This window comes from Mus pahari, chromosome 4, assembly GCF_900095145.1.
Source record: "Mus pahari chromosome 4, PAHARI_EIJ_v1.1, whole genome shotgun sequence".
In the NCBI taxonomy this organism is placed as follows: Eukaryota; Metazoa; Chordata; class Mammalia; order Rodentia; family Muridae; genus Mus; species Mus pahari.
Genome location: NC_034593.1, coordinates 23,446,088 through 23,464,442, shown reverse-complemented (window position 1 = coordinate 23,464,442; position 18,355 = coordinate 23,446,088). Strand labels below are relative to the sequence as shown.

The 18,355-nt window shown below is 43.2% G+C and overlaps 1 protein-coding gene across 3 annotated transcripts in view; it reads right to left on the bottom strand.

Annotated features, from left to right (window-relative positions):
- The window catches only part of Tnik (TRAF2 and NCK interacting kinase), a 400,191-nt gene that overhangs the window by 10,777 nt on the left and 371,059 nt on the right, over positions 1–18,355 (bottom strand). For all 3 annotated transcript variants that reach the window (XM_021195419.1, XM_021195420.1, XM_021195418.2), the window contains 5 exons: positions 13,092–13,256; positions 10,602–10,713; positions 9,653–9,823; positions 7,937–8,080; positions 5,539–5,673 (listed from right to left, as the gene is read on the bottom strand). In XM_021195419.1, coding sequence (XP_021051078.1) covers positions 5,539–5,673; positions 7,937–8,080; positions 9,653–9,823; positions 10,602–10,713; positions 13,092–13,256 — 727 coding nt within the window. The remainder of the gene's footprint in view (positions 1–5,538; positions 5,674–7,936; positions 8,081–9,652; positions 9,824–10,601; positions 10,714–13,091; positions 13,257–18,355) is intronic.

Below are 18,355 nucleotides of genomic sequence, written 5' to 3'. Positions count from 1 at the left end.
TGGATCTGGAGGATATCATCCTAAGTGAGGTAACCCAATCACTAAAGAACATACATGATATGCACTCACTGATAAGTGGATATTAGCCCAGAAGCCCAGAATACCCAAGATACAATTTGCAAAACACAAGAAACTCAAGAAGAAGGAAGACCAAAGTGTAGATACTTCGTTCCTTCTTAGAAAGGGAAACAAAATACCCATGGAAGGAGTTACAGAGACAAAGTTTAGAGCAGAGACTGAAGGAGTGGTCATCCAGAGACTGCCCTACTTGGGGATCCATCCCATAAACAACCACCAAACCCAGACACTATTGCAGATGCCAACAAGAGCTCGCTGACAGGAGCCTGATAAAGCTTTCTCCTGAGAGGCTATGCCAGTGCCTGACAAATACAGAAGTGGATGCTCACAGCCATCCATTGGACTGAGCACAGGGTCCCCAATGAAGGAGAAAGTACCCAAGGAGCTGAAGGGGTTTGCAGTCCTATAGGAGGAACATCAATATGAACTAACCAGTACCCCCAGAGCTCCTTGGGACTAAACTACCAACCAAAGAAAACACATGGTGGGACTCATGGCTCTAGCTGCATATGTAGTAGAAGATGGCCTAGTCTGTCCTCATTGGGAGGAGAGGCCCTTGGTCCTGTGAAAGTTCTATGCCCCAGTATAGGGGAATGCCAGGACCAGGAATGGGAGTGGGTGGGTTGGTTAGCAGGGGAGAGGATAGGGGATTTTCAGAGGGGAAACTAGGAAAGGGGATAACATTTAAAATGTAAATAAAGAAAATACATAATTTTTTAAAGGTGGGGAAAAACCAAAACAAAAAACAAAAAAAAAAAGAAAAGAAAAGAAAAGAAAGGAAAGGAAAGGAAAGGAGAAAAGAAAAGAAAAGAAAAGAAAAGAAAAGAAAAGAAAAGAAAAGAAAAGAAAGAAAAGAAAAGAAAAGAAAGGAGCAAATAATTCTGATTCCCAAACAAAAGCAGCAGAGGGGGCTGAATGTCACTGGATTGCTGTGGAAAACGTACTCCCCCATGTGGTCTGCTGTGTGAGTAGTACTGTATCCATTCAACATCCCTTCCTCCCTTGGTCAAACTCTGCAGGGCTGGTTTCAGTGCCTGGCACTGTACTCTCAGCTGGGAAGCAGTGCAGACAGACAGGGCTCTGATGATGCATTTTACAGGCACTGTGTGTTTGTGGCTCTTGTTTCTAGCTCCCCATCATTCCTTTCTGTTTCTAAATAAGTGCATATAAGTAAGCCCATTGTGTTATAAAGATTAGAAAGGCTCCTTTAGGGCACAAAACACAAAGGGCTTATCATTTATGAGTGGAGATGCAGCTTTCTCAACTGAATCTTCTAGTTGCTCATCACTGTTTCCTAGTGTCAAGACATCTAAGATAGTGACTTGGGATGAATGTGAAGGGCATGGAGAATATTCTAGAACAGGGCCCTCTTTAGTCAAAAGATAAGATGCTAAGTTCCAAGGGAGACGATATGAATAACTTGGTTCTTGTTTTCTTTGTTCCTTTATAGTACCTCCATGGATTGCTGTTTCTGCTTCCAGTCACTGTCACCTAACATCTGTGGCTGGACCAACTCTGTAAGTCTTCAAATGTGTACAGTGACTTCTTAAGACGACATGAAGCAATGTCCAAACCCTCTCTGCCATACCTTTGCTGTTATTTCTCAGTTAAAAGCCAAGCTTAAGTCTTGTGTCCATCTCATGAACCTGCAGAAATTTCCTTATTCATCTCAGGTTGCAGTCAAAAGCTTTATAGGAAAATATTCTCAAAAGCCACATCTGTCAGTCCCAGTTCCAAATATGGGCAATATCTACTGGTTTCACAGCATGAAAACAATCCGTTTCTAAAACCATTTCCTCTTCCACGCAGCTGTTGCTTAGCGCTCACACATGTGCACGACTTCCTACCTCATGCCCTGAATGTACTCATTTCAAAGCTTGGGTTAAAGGGTCTGAAGAGTTCAGATAATGTCTGCTCACACCTACGGCACATAGTGCCCCATGATGAGGCTTTTCTTTCTAACTCTCCTTCTTTTCTTCTCACCTCCTTTCTTTCTACATATCTGTGTAGATGTGAACTTTCTGCTAGGAAGTGTCTTTCTGCATGGTTGAGCAACCGTCATCTACGATGCCGTTGTGTTTTCTCTTGATGGTAAGTTTCTGGAGCTCCGCACTATCTTGCTTTTCGGGTCTGTGGTAAAGTGGTCTCCTCACATTCCTTTGGGCATCATTCTGGGCGTTTCCTTTACCACTAAGTTTTTGGTTTTTTTTTTTTTTTTTTTTTTTTTTTTTTTTTTTTTTTTTTTTTTTTTTTTTTTTTTTTTTTTTTTGCTTTTTGTTTTTTTAAATGTTAGCGGGATACATCCTCAGTACCTTTCTCAGAGACGGTGCAAGAAAAGAAATGTTCTGGAGCTAGGGCCTGCCTATAAATGTCTTCACATTGACATTTAATTTGATAGCATGATGTTTAATTTTATATGTTACTGTAGCTGGGTTAAATCAAATCAAATATTCGACCAACCATTATTCTACTTGCTTCTGTTAGAGATTTCCTGATGAGAATAATATTTAAATGAGTGGCCCAGGTAAATCAGAGTGCAGTGCGCTTCAGCCGATAGCTTGAAGATCTGAATGCCAGCTGAGGTATGAGTCTTCCTGTCTCCAAACTCAGGCCAGACAGGCACTTCTGGGGTCCTGAGTCTGCTGGCTTTCTGACAGGAACCCTGCCATCAATTCATTGGGTCCCCAGGCTTTTGAATTAAATTACAGCTGGTTCTCCTGGGTCCCCAGGTCCCCAACTGAAACATTTGGGGGAGGGACTTCTTAGTTTCCAAAGTTATAAGAACCAATTCCTGATAATAAATCTCTGCCACGGTCTTTATTCTTGTCTCAGTTTCTACACACACAAACACACACACACAAACATATACATATACACACATACATGCACATACACACACAAACATATACATATACACACATACATGCACACACACACACACACTCACACACACACACACACACGTTGAAAATATTTTTTGTGATAACGTCTCCTGTATTTTAATGATCTTGAGCTTCTGATCTTCCTACTTCTATTTCTGAAGTGCTAGGAGAGCTCTATTACACCCAGTGTGTCCATTGCTTGGACTGAATTCAGGGTTTGTGCATACAAGGCAAGCACTCTACCAACAGAGTTACATCCCAGGCCTCTAGTTAAAAATAAATTTGCTTTGGAATTTTGAAGCCTTGTTGACTCTATTTGTTTTCGACAAGTTCCAAGTCACTCTGGTTCTGGGACTATTTTACACATATTCTTTGTTGCTTATAACCTGAGGATTTTAAGGACTCTCTCATTTCTTCTCTACTTAAATCCTGTATTGGTTCATCTTGTTGTGAGTTTTCTTTTTGAGTAAATATACTGGCTTCTCAGAGACATTGTGATCTGGTTGTCAAGGCCTCTTGTCTAGAAGGTTTTCTTTATTCTTCCATCTCCACTTACTATTTTTTCTCTTTTATTGAAGCTCATATTTTGAACCTCTTGGATTGATTTTTTATTTCATTATATGTTTCTTCTCTTTTAAAAAGGATTTATTTGTTTTACTGTTGGGGTGGTGTGTGTATATGTGTTTATATGTGTGTATGTATGTATGTATGTATGTATGTGTATGTATGTATGTGTGTATGTATGTGCATGTGTGTGAGCATGTGCACATGAAGGCCAGAAGGGAGAGAGTTTCCAGCTTCTACAGGGAGTGGATGAAGTCCTGCATGACTATGTACTCTCCACATCGGCCTGGGCATCTCAGTTTCAGACTCATGAGAATGGCAAAGCCTTCCTCAGGTCAGGCTCAGGGAAATCACAAAGCCTTCCTTTGGACCATTTGTGGATGTTGACAGTGTGTACAGAAAATGATGACTGTTCCCTCTTCTGGGGTGTTTATAGCCTGAGACTGTTCCCCTACAAAGACCCGTAGAGAAACTTGCCTCCTTGTTAGTCTGCACACACTAACTCGGTCTCCTCCTTTCCCTAGACTGAGACTCATAAGACACATCTAAAGTGAACACGTGTGCCGCGGGAGGCAGAGGCAGGCGGATTTCTGAGTTCGAGGCCAGCCTGGTCTACCAAGTGAGTTCCAGGACAGCCAGAGCTATACAGAGAAACCCTGTCTCAAAATAAATAAATAAATAAATAAATAAATAAATAAATAAATAAATAAAGTGAACACGTGGAGCTTTCTGGATGCTAATGCATCTCCATCCGAGTACACAGTGCACAGGCACAGTGAACACACACAGGATGCCAGCTTTTGTGTGTGCCTTTGTTTACCCATTCCCTGACTTCAGGCAGGTCATCCCTGAAGCTGTGTTCTACTTGATGGGTAAGTTCTTCATTCTTATCATTAAATGTTATAATATTTTTATTCCTGGAATTTTTTTCATCCTTCATCGACCTCCCCAATTCTACTTTATCTTTAAAAATAATACTTTCCTTTATAGAAACACCCCCCCCCAATTATCTGTAATATTTGGTTTCTTCCTTTCTTTTCTCCTTCCTGAATTTTCTCCCATGCCTCATCTTCTGATATCTTTACTTCCTGTTTGTTCCTGCTTCCTGCACATGAGATCTACCTATGTATTCTCCTGTAAAAGTGGGCCAACCAAGTGCCAGAGGTCACTTTAAAGAAGAAAGGTGGGGGGAGCTTTCCCCCCCAGTGACTCTAATTGTACTATCTGTACTAAATGTATTATCTGTACATTTAGTTTTTCCAAAGACAAACTTTTCAAACTCTTTTCTTGGGCATAGAAACATTGTGCTAGCATTTTGGGATCTATGCTAGGAAATTTGCTGTCGGTGTGTCGGGGTGTAGGTGTGTGGGCATCTGCGTAGGGAGGCTTGTCAGGACATGTGTGGGTGCAGGTGTGTGCCCTCACCAGTGGCTGTGCACACTCTTCCTCTGTTGTAGGACACTGGCCTGCCTGTGTGTGTGTGTGGGGGGGCGGGGGGACTGGCTCTAGAGGACTTTCAAAGTCTCTGCTTTTCAGCTCTACCATGCACCTCTGTTCTGTGGTGTTCCCTCAGCTTCTGGTCTTAATGGGCTCTGTGGGATGGATGGATAATATTGATAATGTTTCTCCCTGTAGACTAAGAATTCAGCATCTCAGGTCTGCTATGTCTTACCCCAGTCACACTGCTACTCATGTTCAGTTTTAGGGCCATCTCCTAATTGCTGGCTTCCTTCAATCTTGGAGGTTTATTGATTTTTTTTAATTGTTATTCTGGGGAATTTTGGAAGAAGTACATAGAAATATTCAAATTGGAACCTCAAATTTTATTCTAAGTGTATTCTTTGAGTTTCATCAATCTGACTTTTGGAGGTAGTGATTCAAGTATACTTTTTAGGGTCCAGCAACATCTTAAAGTGGTGACACATATGCCATCAAGAGCAGATAGAAAGCACTGAATAAATTTAACCAAACCAGTGGGATTGAGTGTGGGCCGAACTCTGCTGTGGAGACTCACCGACTTTGTAATGAATGCAGCCTTCCAAGTCACCAACGGTGATCCAGCCCTGCTTCTTTTCCACCTCTGGGTCATTGTGCAGGATTCTGTTCCTTAACCATGAGAGATAGTACACACGGAGCTTGTTCTTCTTTCCTGTGGAAATAGGAGAGTTTCCAGTTCACGGTCTGTGATAGCCTTCTCTCTCTCTTCCCTGACCTCCCCTGGGCTCCTGCGGGCATCTCTGTGTCAGTGAGGGCAGACGAGCCAGGGTTCCTAGCTCTTCCCAACTGTTACTTCTGTCAGGAATTGTAAAGACAGACCCTAGCATTTGAACCAACATCCACAAATTGTACTTTTTACCTTTAAGTGATTTCTTACTTGCACAGGCCAGTCTCCTAAACTCTATAACAAGAGTTCCAGAACATTCTAGAGCCAATCATGTTGAAGTGTTAGCAAATGGGCATTACTGCCTATCTATGTGTGTCTCCTCCTCTCACTTTCGCTCCCCTCTCTTTGTCTCACCTGTTACACCAAAGACAACTGCTAATAGTTTTATATATTTAAGTGGTAAGTCAAAGGAATGGAACAGAAGACAGAGAAACAAATTCAGTAAAGCTATTTAAGTTTAGGGGATGATATTAGACAAAGTTTTGGTGCTGAGGTCATCAAAAAGAATATTAAATAAAAACATCTAATAAGAAAATAAAAGATGAGAACTCAGAATTCAAAAAAAGGTTAAAAGTTCCCGTTGGTAAAGAGATTCAAAGCATTCTCAGGACAGTAAAACAGCAGGTTGATGGCACGGAAGACTTTATGGAAAGCAAAATGAATCCAATCCATTGGATTATCTGAGTACCACAGGGAAAACGCACACTTCTGTGGCTCTTTCTTAATGAGAAATTTAGGCTTGTGGATTTTATTTCTCAGATATTTTCCATCGCCTTGAAAGAGGTTTTATGTTCTACAGATGGGATATGTACTAGAGGATAGGAATTCATGAGCGCATCCTTCACTGGCTTGACAGCAGAGTGCAATGAGACTGAAACCCTGGGAAGCTCTGCACAGCTGCTGCTCAGTCATTGTTAGCAGCAGCCTAGAGCTCAGGTGCTTAGGGTAGCCTCAGTGAGGCGGGGCTCTGCTCCATCTTTCTGGTGCCATTAGGAACGAAGCCGCTCCAGAATCTTCCTTCTTATCTTATTATCCTTTTTTCTCCTTTTATACTCCATGATAAGAGGAAATAGTTATACCCTGAAGGATGAAGATGGTCACTAGCCTGAACTTGAACTCTCTGTTAGCGTTTCCACTTTGGGTATCAGACAGATGTGTGGTTTCAGTTTTGATTTGGGACTATAGTAAATCAAGAAAGCAATTAGCCAAAAACAAAGGCCATGCAGAATTCAATGCAAATCATAGTACAAGAACAATTTACTTCGTTAATCTTAATTTGCAACGATAAAACTCTAAATAGTCAGTAGAGAGTAGAACACAGAAGGGATTATGCTAAGAGACTATTTTTTTCAAACCACAAGCACACCTGGTGAGTTAGACTTTCATCTTCAAGGTTCAACCCAGGAGCCCTGTGGGGTCTCTTTGCACAATAAAGATGAAGACAAGAGCTCATAAAGTACAATGCAGGATGGGAATGTGTCAGAGCTATGCTGAATGTCTGCACTTTATCCCAGAGATTCAGAGCCAGGTCTAAGGACAGTTTAGGTTTTCACATCTTCCGGGTGGTTCTAACACATAAGGGGTTCTGTTGGTTTCATAGCTGATGAAGTCAAAAGGGAAGAGGGTCCTTTGGTCAAACAGCATCGGGAAGAAAGAACACCTTCTTATCAATAAGCATAGGCTCCAGTTATAGTTTTTACTTGTTAGCAATGAAGCTTACTTGTTGTCTAACAGAGCCATTTTTCTCGTTTTAAAAAGTTATCGATATTGTAAAAATAGACCAATAAGGATGTCGCCACTCTATCTTCTTTGTAGAATTGGCTACCCACTACTAGAACTGTCCATCTTAAAATCTTAGTGGAGTATAAGCAGATGTTTTGAGAAAAAAAGACTAAAGAAACATTTTCTTGCTAATTCCCCTCCAGAAGCCTAGATTTTGATATTCTCCATTTGAGAGTGCGGTAGTAACTGCAGCCCAGACAGTTAAGAAGATTCTTGCTGAGTTTTAAGGGAGGTCAAGGTCAAAATACACAGCTTTTATGGTACGGGTCTGCGTCATGCAGGTTTAGCGCACAGGTAAATCTTCCTGGGCGTCCAGACCCCCCAGCATTACAGTACATGTGGGTGATCTCCTCCCAGCCACAGTACTGCAAAGCTCATGCAGTTGGCCAGGGAGGGCTTCTTCCGAGACCAGGATGTCACCTTCCCACCCGGGCACACCTGGGGTCAGGTCAGCTTAGTGACATACCTGATATCGTGACAAGCACATTTAGTCCTTCTAGCACATCCATCTGCTGAAACCGCCTCCGGTTGATTAGGTTGTAGACTTTGCCTTGGCCACTTCTGTCCAAAAGCATCAGGCCATTTTCAGTCCCCACCAGAAGGTTCACACCTGCAAATTTAAGGAGCACTCAAGGACTGACCTTTTACGGGCCTTAACCCTATTTGATCCAGAGAACGGTTTCATGCTAATATAGAGGAATGGGCAGGTAGCTGCGAGGGTAGACAGTGTGGAAGTGGAAGGGACAGCTTACACTTTATATCGCTGTTCCTCTGGCAACAGGACTACAGTTTCAGTTTGTTAAGTGGAGACAGCAATACATCTCACCTGGCCACTTACTTCTTAGCTCAGGGAGTACTTGCCAAGAGGAGCCTTAGGCAGAGATGTGCAAGTCAGCAAATATGTTCATTTTCCCTTTGTGGAGGGTCTCCTCTTCCTTGTGCTCCCTATATATCACATTTCTTTCTTCCTAGAACACCTGCCATCCTAGTACTTACCTATTCATCCACCGATTTCTGAGGCAGCTAGTCCATCTACCTCCAAAACATGAAAGATTCCACTTCCACGTTCTATCAGCATGGAAGCCCTCGCTCTTTCTCCCTCACACACACTGACGGTTCTGCTGGTTTTGCTCAGGGAAATGATAAGCCAGTTCACAAGAAGCTGAATCATAGAACTATTGATTTTAAAGAGTTCTCAGTTGCCTAAGTCTACCCTAGCACTCTTGCAAGCAGTATTCCTTATCCCAAAGCTGGCAGATCTGTCATTTCGTCTAGATACTTATCACCCTAAAATTCCACAGCTAAAAAGATTAATTATCCACTTACTAAAATATACCTACATGGAGAATTCTCTGAGCTTGAACATCCTTTGGTACTTTTCTGTCTTCCAAAAACATGACTGTCTGCTTGTCAAGCCCTACCTCATTTAGTGTGGTTATGTTGTTCTCTAAAAGGCATTGTGTCTCACGTAGAACAATTCCCAGGTTTCAATATTCTTTCCTGCTGACAAGGCAAATGCCCTTAGCCTTATGAAACCGTGATGTCCCAATCCAAGCCTGGCAATGGAGATGGGTTCGGGTGGATCCCATCCTGATCTTCCTATGATGCTGTGAGTAATAGAGGCCAAGACTTTGATAAAACTCTCCCCATGCCCATAGTGAGTTTGAACCCAGCTAATATCTGCAGATCTACTTGATTCGAACGTCACACTGAAGCTTTCAACAGAAAAGGAAGCCTTATCCTTCACTGTTCATTTCAAGTTTTATCCAATTACTGATGATGATGCAGCCTTGGGTGAGTCACTAAAATATGCTGGGCTTGTTTTTTTCAGCTATGAAATGAAGGTAATGGCATGAGACCCCTTGCAGGATAGTGTATGAGTCACAGAGACAGAATGTGGTGTACTGTGGGTAGTGCTTCACAAAGACTGGCTGTGCATCCAATGCTGGCTAGCTCCATGTTGATACTGATTTACCCATCACTCTACACGCCATCTTGAATACCATGTCTTCCTACATAAAGTCTACATTTGCTTACTCCTTAGGCAGTCCCACGTCAGTTTCCTAACAGCTATCTTCTAGTGTGTTGTGATGATAAGAGCCAAAAGCGTCTAATACTTGAAGGTAAACTGACTAACAAGTGGAAAACAAAGCAAACAAATAAACAAAAGCTACCAACATACCCCACAGAGCTGCACAGAGTATTTCTGAATTGAAGCGTTTCTTGTATTTTCTGATTTCCGGTGTGTCACTATGAGGGCGAATGTTTGTTGGGTTCACATTTACCACTGAAATCTTCCTTGCTTCATTGAGTTTGGCCTGTTCTTGCCTAAGAAGTTCGCTAGTAAACAGGGCTTTGAGAGAAAGAATTAGAGAAGTCAGTAGCAGGCGGCCAGTGGAAGGATGGAGGAAGGGCTTGGCTTGGGGTGTGTCATAGAAAGGCACAGGAACTATGAGCCAGTACCTATCTTATACTCTTCAGTAGGACAAAGCACATCATTTGCAGAAGCAGTATTTTGTTCATTACCAAAATACGCTCATAGACACTCCTTTGAATGGTATAGAAAATGAATACTAATCACACAGATACAATATGCCATTCCTGTAATTACAAGCAAGGAATGGTTCCCTTTTGAGATTCCATATAAGCCGACTTCAAGGATTAGTAAGTTGCAGAAGGCAAAGAAGCAAGACCATTCTCTTAGTGAGCCAGACCTGCAACGGAAGCGCACACCCGGGGGCCCAACACAGCTCAACACACATTCACAGAGCACTCAGCGCCACACTACATGAGCATAGCAGTGTACCCAGAAACTGCTTTTGAGAAATATGCGGTAAGTCTCGAGATGGCTGCGGGGTGGCTTTTCCTAGTGTCCTGGGATACCTCTGGGTTTCTTCCAGAAACATGATAGAAAAATAAAATAAAATCAGGGGTTGGGAAGAGGGGAAAGAAAGTAATTTGCTTTAGGAATTTCACAAAATAATAAACTTAAAACTATCTTTATCTTAAGACCCAGGTTTGGGGGGAGGTGTAAGCCATAAATGGTGTGACCTCTTGACTTGATGGGTTTTGTCACTGAGCTGTACTGGAAAGGATGCCTGTCCCTAAATCACCAGGGCCAGCTTGCTCACCAGTAGCCGAAGACTCGTCATCCTCTTCATCTTCATCAGTGGGTGATGTTTGGTACACTCGAGGGTCCACGAAGGGGGTGAAGGAGGCTTTGGTGCTGCTCCCTATACCGTACTGCTCAGAAAGCAAGAAGGAGAAGTCAGCGCTGCAGGGACAGGCGGCACTGACATTGTTTTGCCCAGTCATGACAGTGACTACAGACTCCTTGGCTGTCCCTTTCCCACTCTCTAGAAGCCGAGAGTCTCTAGGCCTCTGTCCAGTTTCTTCCAAGTTCTGGAACTCTCCAGACACTGTGTGTGCATAGGGCTTCATTAGGGATCAGACTATGGGTGCTTCAGGAAGAAAATATCATTTTGGATGGCAAATGGCACCTTGATATCTGTACTAATGTTATGGGCCATTATGCCTACAGAACTTATTTCTACTTTTAAGTCAAGTCATCGCACAATGACCGAATGATGCTAAGAAAAGCAAAATCTAAGGCATGTTGGCACAGCAATGCTCTATCCCAGAACAGTCAGTTCAAGAGATGTCATCATGGAAGATAGCCTTTGGGCCCTTCCATTCTGGCCTGACGATACATGTGGATTTGAATCAGCTCTGACAGTAGTGTTAACTTCTTTAATCGGAGATCATTTATCTAGGGATTAATGTTTCCTTTCCTTGGTGACTTAAGAGAATGCTTATGTCACATGCGTTATATGGGGACTTGGTACAGTCACTGAGTTTATATGCAATATATCTGGAGGACTTACTTTAAGTAAGTCCCAAGGGCTTCGACCAAACCATTAAGGCATGAAGTCAGAACTAGATTAGGGAAAATATATTCAATATTAGAATTTGGTGTCATAATATAATTGAATTTTGTCAAAAGAGGTGCTATAACTCTTTTCCCATTTTGTCTGTTAGAGTCTTCCCTTTTACAGTACCCATCTTGTGTGTGTGTGTGTTTGTGTGTGTGTGCATGCGTGCACATGTGTTTATACATGTGTGTGAGAGATATGTACACATGTGCATGTAGGGACCTGAGGTCCCTGTCTGGTGTCTTCCTTGATCACTCATCTACCTTATTTTTTGAAATAGACTCTTTGACTGAACCCCGAGCTCATCCCTTTGGCTTGACTAGCTTTGGCCAATGAGACTGTTTCTGCTACCCCTCACTTCTGGTGCTGGGACACAGCCCTCTGCCACCACATCTGCCTTTTTACATACATGCTAGGGATCAGAACTCAGCTCTTCATGGTTGAGAGGCAGGTGCTTTACCAACAGAACCATCTGCTAAGCTCCCTACTCATCCTTTTTATGCCACAAACACTCCAGTGTTCAACATCATGAGAACTCTTTGTGGGTAGTCCTGTTTTAGGTATAATTTTTTGTTTTGTTATTATATTTTTATTTTAAAACAAATCAATATTCCTAAAATCTAGTCATATAAGGAGAAACTTGCAAATATCCAATTTGGTTTCCTAACTCACCAAGATCCAGTTCAATTTCCTTCAATATTTTTCCCTCTACCTTTTGGTATCAAATTCCTATCCTCCTCCCCTGATAGGAGTCCCTCCCCAAACCATTACTTTTGCAAGTTTTCTCATTCATCCTTAAAAGTCCAGGAAGGAGATGGTAAAAGATCTCCTCTTTCAGCTGGGGTAGCAGCAGCATTTGGACCAAAGTTCTGCTCTGTAGGGGCTCTCCTTGGTACGGAGGGAGGACTTTGGGTGAAAACATCTCCCCACGCTGCATGAAGCTACAACAGGATGCTGAGCTTTTCAAGATGCTCACGGGTTCCTTCTTGCCCTTGGGGCATCTTAAGAGCATGAGCCTCACAGAAATTCGGTGTGTGGGTGATGTCAAACACAACCATATACATGTTCTATAAAAATATTGAAGGCCTCGTGTGTTCGTCTCAGGGCTACCATGAAACATGTCATAGACTTGGGTTCATCCAGTAATGTCTAAGAACTGGCTGTGCTTCCTCAGACTCTCCTAGGTCTGCTTCCACACGGGAAAGACATCTTATTCCATCATCCTGGTGCAACTTGGAGAGTGAGCCAATCCCTTATCCATTAAACATCAGGAGCCTATCTTTCAGAAACAAAACATTTCAACTTCACTTTCTTCAAGTCACACTTAGGTTGACTGAATCAATGCAGCTGTTGTCCTGGAAGTCTCCCTGCTGTCTTTTCACCCATGGGTTTGTGACACAGACGGTCTATGTTCTGGCTCAAGCACTGCGGTAAACTAGCCGTGTGTCCTGGACAAGTCATCTAACCTCTCTGATTGTAACCATTCTCAAGTCCCATCCATAACAGAGAAATTGGGCCAGACTATAAATGAGAACTTGTTGTGTATATGGTTTCTCTAAATATTAGCATAAGTAGCCATACAGCAGAAACCAACTGAGAGAGTCTGGCAAAGCCTGATTGTTTAAGTCATCAATGTGTTGAGTCCCACGGAGGAGAACAGAGCTCTCATGACTACTGCCTGGCACCTACTTCAGCCCCAGAGTCCATCTCCTGGGAATGAGTGGAGACACGGCCCAGCCCCTCAGTGGGAGTTCCAGCTGGCGAATGGCTCTGCTGCACAAGGTCTGGGAGATTGATGTGACCGGCGAATCCATTACTGTCGCTGTGGCCAGATCGCTTCTTCTCTTCAGCCGTCTGAGGGATACAACATATAGGGGCCATTAGAGAGCGGGCAAGAACTGAAGGGTGCAGTCACTCCACACATCCTAGACCTAACAGGTTCCAAACTGATCTACTGGGGAGTCTAAGGTGGTACCCAGATCACACATATACCTCACCACAAATACCATAGACTCCAAACTGATGTACTGGGGAGTATAGGATGGAACTTTGCCTAAGAAAATAAAGACATTAAGCCTTGTTAATATTTAGTAAGTGGACTGACTTTCGGGTCTTATCCTAACACATGAGGGATGCTACAGATGGAGGCAGAGTTAGGACCAGAGCTGGCAAATTTCTTTTCTGCAGTGCATGCGTGTGTGTGTGTGTGTGTGTGTGTGTGTGTGTGTGTGTGTGTGTATACGCGCGCACGCTCGCGCGTATGTTACAAGATAATTGGATTTACAGACCATATTGTCAGATTATATTGAAACAATTACCCAAATCTATATGAAAAGCACTGGACTGAAAATATCAACATAACACCCCCAAAGAAAAATCTGTGTATTTCAAGAAAACACAGAGATGTTATTTACCCAACTCGTCGGGTTCTTTGTCAGTGATAAGGTCAAACGATAATTAGGCACACCTGACAGGAGTCCCAAGACATAGAAATGCTCTAGCAGATTATTGGAAAATAGAGACAGAGCTATACATGTGCTCTATGAATAAGCTCTAAAATTGTTATTGATAGGAATGCAGGAATTAAATGCTTTAAACCCACTCCTCCTGAGACCAGCCACCTCCCTACATCCAAGGTAACAAAAAGGATTAAAAGAAAACCCCCAAACCCAGTGCATTTAATTGGCTAGTTTTGTAATCTCCTTTGCTCCTGTCTAAGGGTAACTTAGTACCTGCAGATCAACCGTTTTCCATGTCTCACCCTCTGCTCACCGCCCCCTCCCCCTGGCAGCAACCGTTCCATTCTCAGCTTGGGTGAGATCACTGCTTTAGTTCCCAGATATGAGAGCAATCCTGTGGTAGCGTTCCACTTGATGTGATGATCCCCAATCCCATCTATTGTGCCTTAAAGAACAGGATCTCACTCTTTTAATGGTTAAATAGTTTTGCCTTTTATGTCCGGACCACAGTTTCTCCATCCATTGATAAGGTGACGACTGAGAAGGTGGTTCTTGCTCTTCGGCAGGTGCGAGCACTGCTGATGTAGGCAAGCAGATGGCATGTTGACTTATCGATTTCATTCGCTTTGGAGGGTCTCCCAGTAGTGGGACTGCCAGATCACGTGGTAGTTCTATTTTTAACTATTAAATCATATCACATCAAGAATATACAGAGTCCCTTTCTCTACACCATTGCCATCACCAGCTACTTTTGGTCTTTTTGATTATAGTCATTCTGTTTTAGCTTTTGATTTTGATTTTGGTTTTGGTTTACATCCTCTCTTGACAACTAATGATTTTTGAATAGTTTTCCATGTGTCCAGTAGCCATTTGCATATGTTCTTTCAAGACATCCCTGTTGCTCATGTATACATTATTATTTTTCTATTGAGGTTTCTGAGTTCCTTATATATTCTAGACGTCAGCACGCTGGTGACTATTTTCCCTGTTCTGTGGTTTGTCCTCATTGCTCACCAAACCCTTTGTTATGCACACTTCTGCCCGTTCCACTGAGTATGTACCTGGTTCACTGGGGATTCTTTAGGGCAGACCCAAGCAATGATTTCCCTCCTGCTTCTTCCCTACTCCTCTTGCCTCCTTTCCCTCTCCATTTCTTAGCTCAGCTTTGCTGAATGCCGACTACATTTGGAACAGTTTGCTTAACACAGAACAGCCAGGCACTTGGCAGATATGTTCCCCTACACTCTGGGGTTGGTATAGGCAAAAGTGTATGCTGTTTCTTTGCTCCAGAGTGATGCTCTGCATTCATCTTCAACCTGACTAGATTTGAAATCACCTAGGAGACTCATCTTTGGGTTTGTCTGTGAGAGGGTGTTTTCAGACAGTTTTGACTGAGGAAGGAAAATCCACCCTAAATGTGTCCTGGGTGGGCAATTTGAGAACTGGGGGGAAAAATGGGGAGTCTGATGAGTAACCTCAGCACACACACACACACACACACACACACACACACACACACACACACACACACTCCTAACAGTAGACACATGTAACCAGCCACCTCACCCACCTTCTACCAGGCCTTCCCTACCTCAGAAGATATACTTATCCAGGGCCAAACCAAACCCTTCCTTTTCTAAGTAGTCTTGCTCAGATACACAGCCAGAGTGAAAAGAAAAGAAAGGACCATACTCGGCTTCCCCCAGGCTCTGTCTTGAGTGTACTGTTTCTGGCCCACTCTTGCTTCCATCTGGAAATGCAAGTAGCCACTTCTTTGGTGTGTATGAGACAGAACATAGCCCCAAGATCCCAAGGGTATGTGTGATTCATACATAAGGAAGCTTGATAAATGTCCACTAAGCTTAGTGTCATCTGTTTCCTGGACTACAAACTGTCCCAGTGAGGGCCCAGTCCTCAATTCATTTTGTCGCAGGGTTGATCTGGAGCTAGCACTGGTACATATTCTCCGAGTTGAGCATTTCATCTTTTTAGTGACAAGTAGGCAGCTCAGCTCTCTCCCATCCATCTTACTGTCCCTGCTTTTTATATGTGCTTCACAGCATTTCCCTCTCCCACCCCAGCTTCCATTCTGTACTGAGCAGCTTTTTGACATTTCCCCCCAATTTCCCCAGAGTATAAATCACACCTTGTCACTTTACAGTTTTTAAGTTTCTCCTGTGTCAGTGGCATTTTCTTCCAGGCCTTGAAACTGACGAAGATACAGTGGTTATTAAGGAAAGACTTGAAGGGCTAGCTAGGGACGTGTCTCAGAGATGGAAAAGCCTGAAGCAACGACCCTTGAGTCTGCTCACTTCTGAGTCGTCACCCCTTGGTTCCATCAAGCCAGCATCTCATCAAATACCTTCTGTGCTGTAGGCTCTCTCCTGGGAACACAAAGGAAATTGAACAACAGCCCTGCATTCCTCAGTCTCATTAAGAGAATCCCAAGTTCTCTGATTTTGATAACCTCGCTGTTCTCAGGAGGATGAGCACAAATATGCTCTGTATTTTGACACATGCCAGGTACTGTACTGAACACTTGCTACCATGTGCCACCGAGTCCTCCTAGGAACGCTGTAGGCCAGCTTTCATCAGCACCACCTTATAGAAGGAAAATGGGCAGTGCAAGGCAGCCAAAGGACTCTTCTCAAGCGAGGCTCAAAGTTCAGGCTCTCTGGTGGAGCTCAGCAGCCCTGAGGTGCAGCACTCCTGCAATGAGAGCTACTGTCATAGCTTATTGGACCAGGAGAGGGACCCTGTAAGGAGTGGGATGGAATTCTCAAGAGACTTGGCTGTGTAGACTGGAAGATGGGGACCAGCTTTGCTGGCAGCCCAAGTGGATTATGGCGATGATCTCATAATGGAGCAAGAAGAGATGAGAATGCAGGTATGCAGAAGGGGAGAGAAGGGGCCTATGGAGAGACAGAGAGGGCATGAAAGCAAGCAAAGCTGAGGGCAGAGTGCACTCAGGGGCCACCGAAGCCCTTGTCTCTCCTTAGTTTCTGCTTCCACCCCCACACAGGTACCCCACTAACTGTGCCTTGGGTTCCTCCCGTGGAATATGAATATAAATTGTTAATTTCAACTATTTTTTTGTGTGTTATCTACAACTCCCCACTTCCCCCCCCCCAAATTCTGTAAAAGTGTGTCCTTTCTTTTTTATTTATAATAAAAAGCTTCATGGTACAACCTAGTGTTCTTACTCTATCGGGTAGGTGGGTAGAAACTAGAGAGGACATGAGGAGCTTCAGGAAGTGCTGTTATCATTGACTGCCAGAAAAGGCTTCTAGAAAGGAAAGCTGAGGCAGAAAAGAATAGAAGGGAGTAAGAAAAGCGAAATAGCATTTCCAGGAGATGGAACACTGGAGATGAGCTGGCTGGTGTGGCACACTCTAGTGGACTTGAAAATGGTTTCATAGAGGTGTAAGATAAGACAGGAGGACACAGAAGGACAGCAGCTAGGGAGAACACCAAGGCACTAGGCGTGGGACAGTCACAGGCAGCATGGCCAGCAGAGTCTTTCAGAGCTCTCCTTTCTATTCTATGAAGAATAAGCTGAGTGAGTGTCTGATGTCCATCCGGTGGAAGGGAGCCCACAGGATCCTATAAGCTAAGTTTTTATCACAACAAGATACAACTGAAGTTTGTAAATTTTATTTTCTTTTACTGTAGCCTGGATTAATTTTTTAAATATATGTGTGTTTTTTTTTTTAAAAATAGGTTTCTTTTTAAACCTCAGGGCTCATCTGATGGTTGATCTCATGTATCAAGTTAACTGAGCCACCAGGTACACAGATTAAATATTATTTCAAGGCATGTCTGTCACACTGCTTCTGAGCATCAAGAAGGCAAACTTGTGAATAGGTGGAATTGGTAGGGGGATTATAATTCCCAGGGGTAGCAGGAACCAAGACGTCCAGAATAGAACAAAAGGCAGAAGAAGAAATGTTTAAAATAAATGTTGTGTGTGATACATGTGGCTGTATTGGTGAATGTGGGCCCACAAGCCAAGAAACACCACCTAGAGAGCTCAGAGAATAGTCTTGGGTGTTGGTCCTCACCCTCTGGCTTATTTAGATGGTTTTTGGTTGGTTAGTGGTGTGTAATCCAGGCTAGTTGAAGCACAAGCCTTGGGGATTCTCCTGTCTCTGCTTGTCATTTCACCATAGAGGCATGTTGGTTACATCTGCACATAAGCAATTCTGGCTCTACATGGCTTCTGGGGTTTCACACTCAGAGCCTCATCCTTGTGTGGCAGATGTTTCTTATCCTCTGAGCCATCCCTACAGCCCACAGTCTTGCTCACTACTTGAACTGAGACATCTATCTCATCTTTACCCACTTCTGCACTGGGACTCATACTACAAGTGCAGGGATCATTGGAATTTTTGTCTTCCATAATCACACAAAGTACTTCTTTATAGACTGTCTCTATTTCTCTACCACCATTCTCCTCTCCTCCCTCTCCTCTCCTCTCCTCTCCTCTCCTCTCCT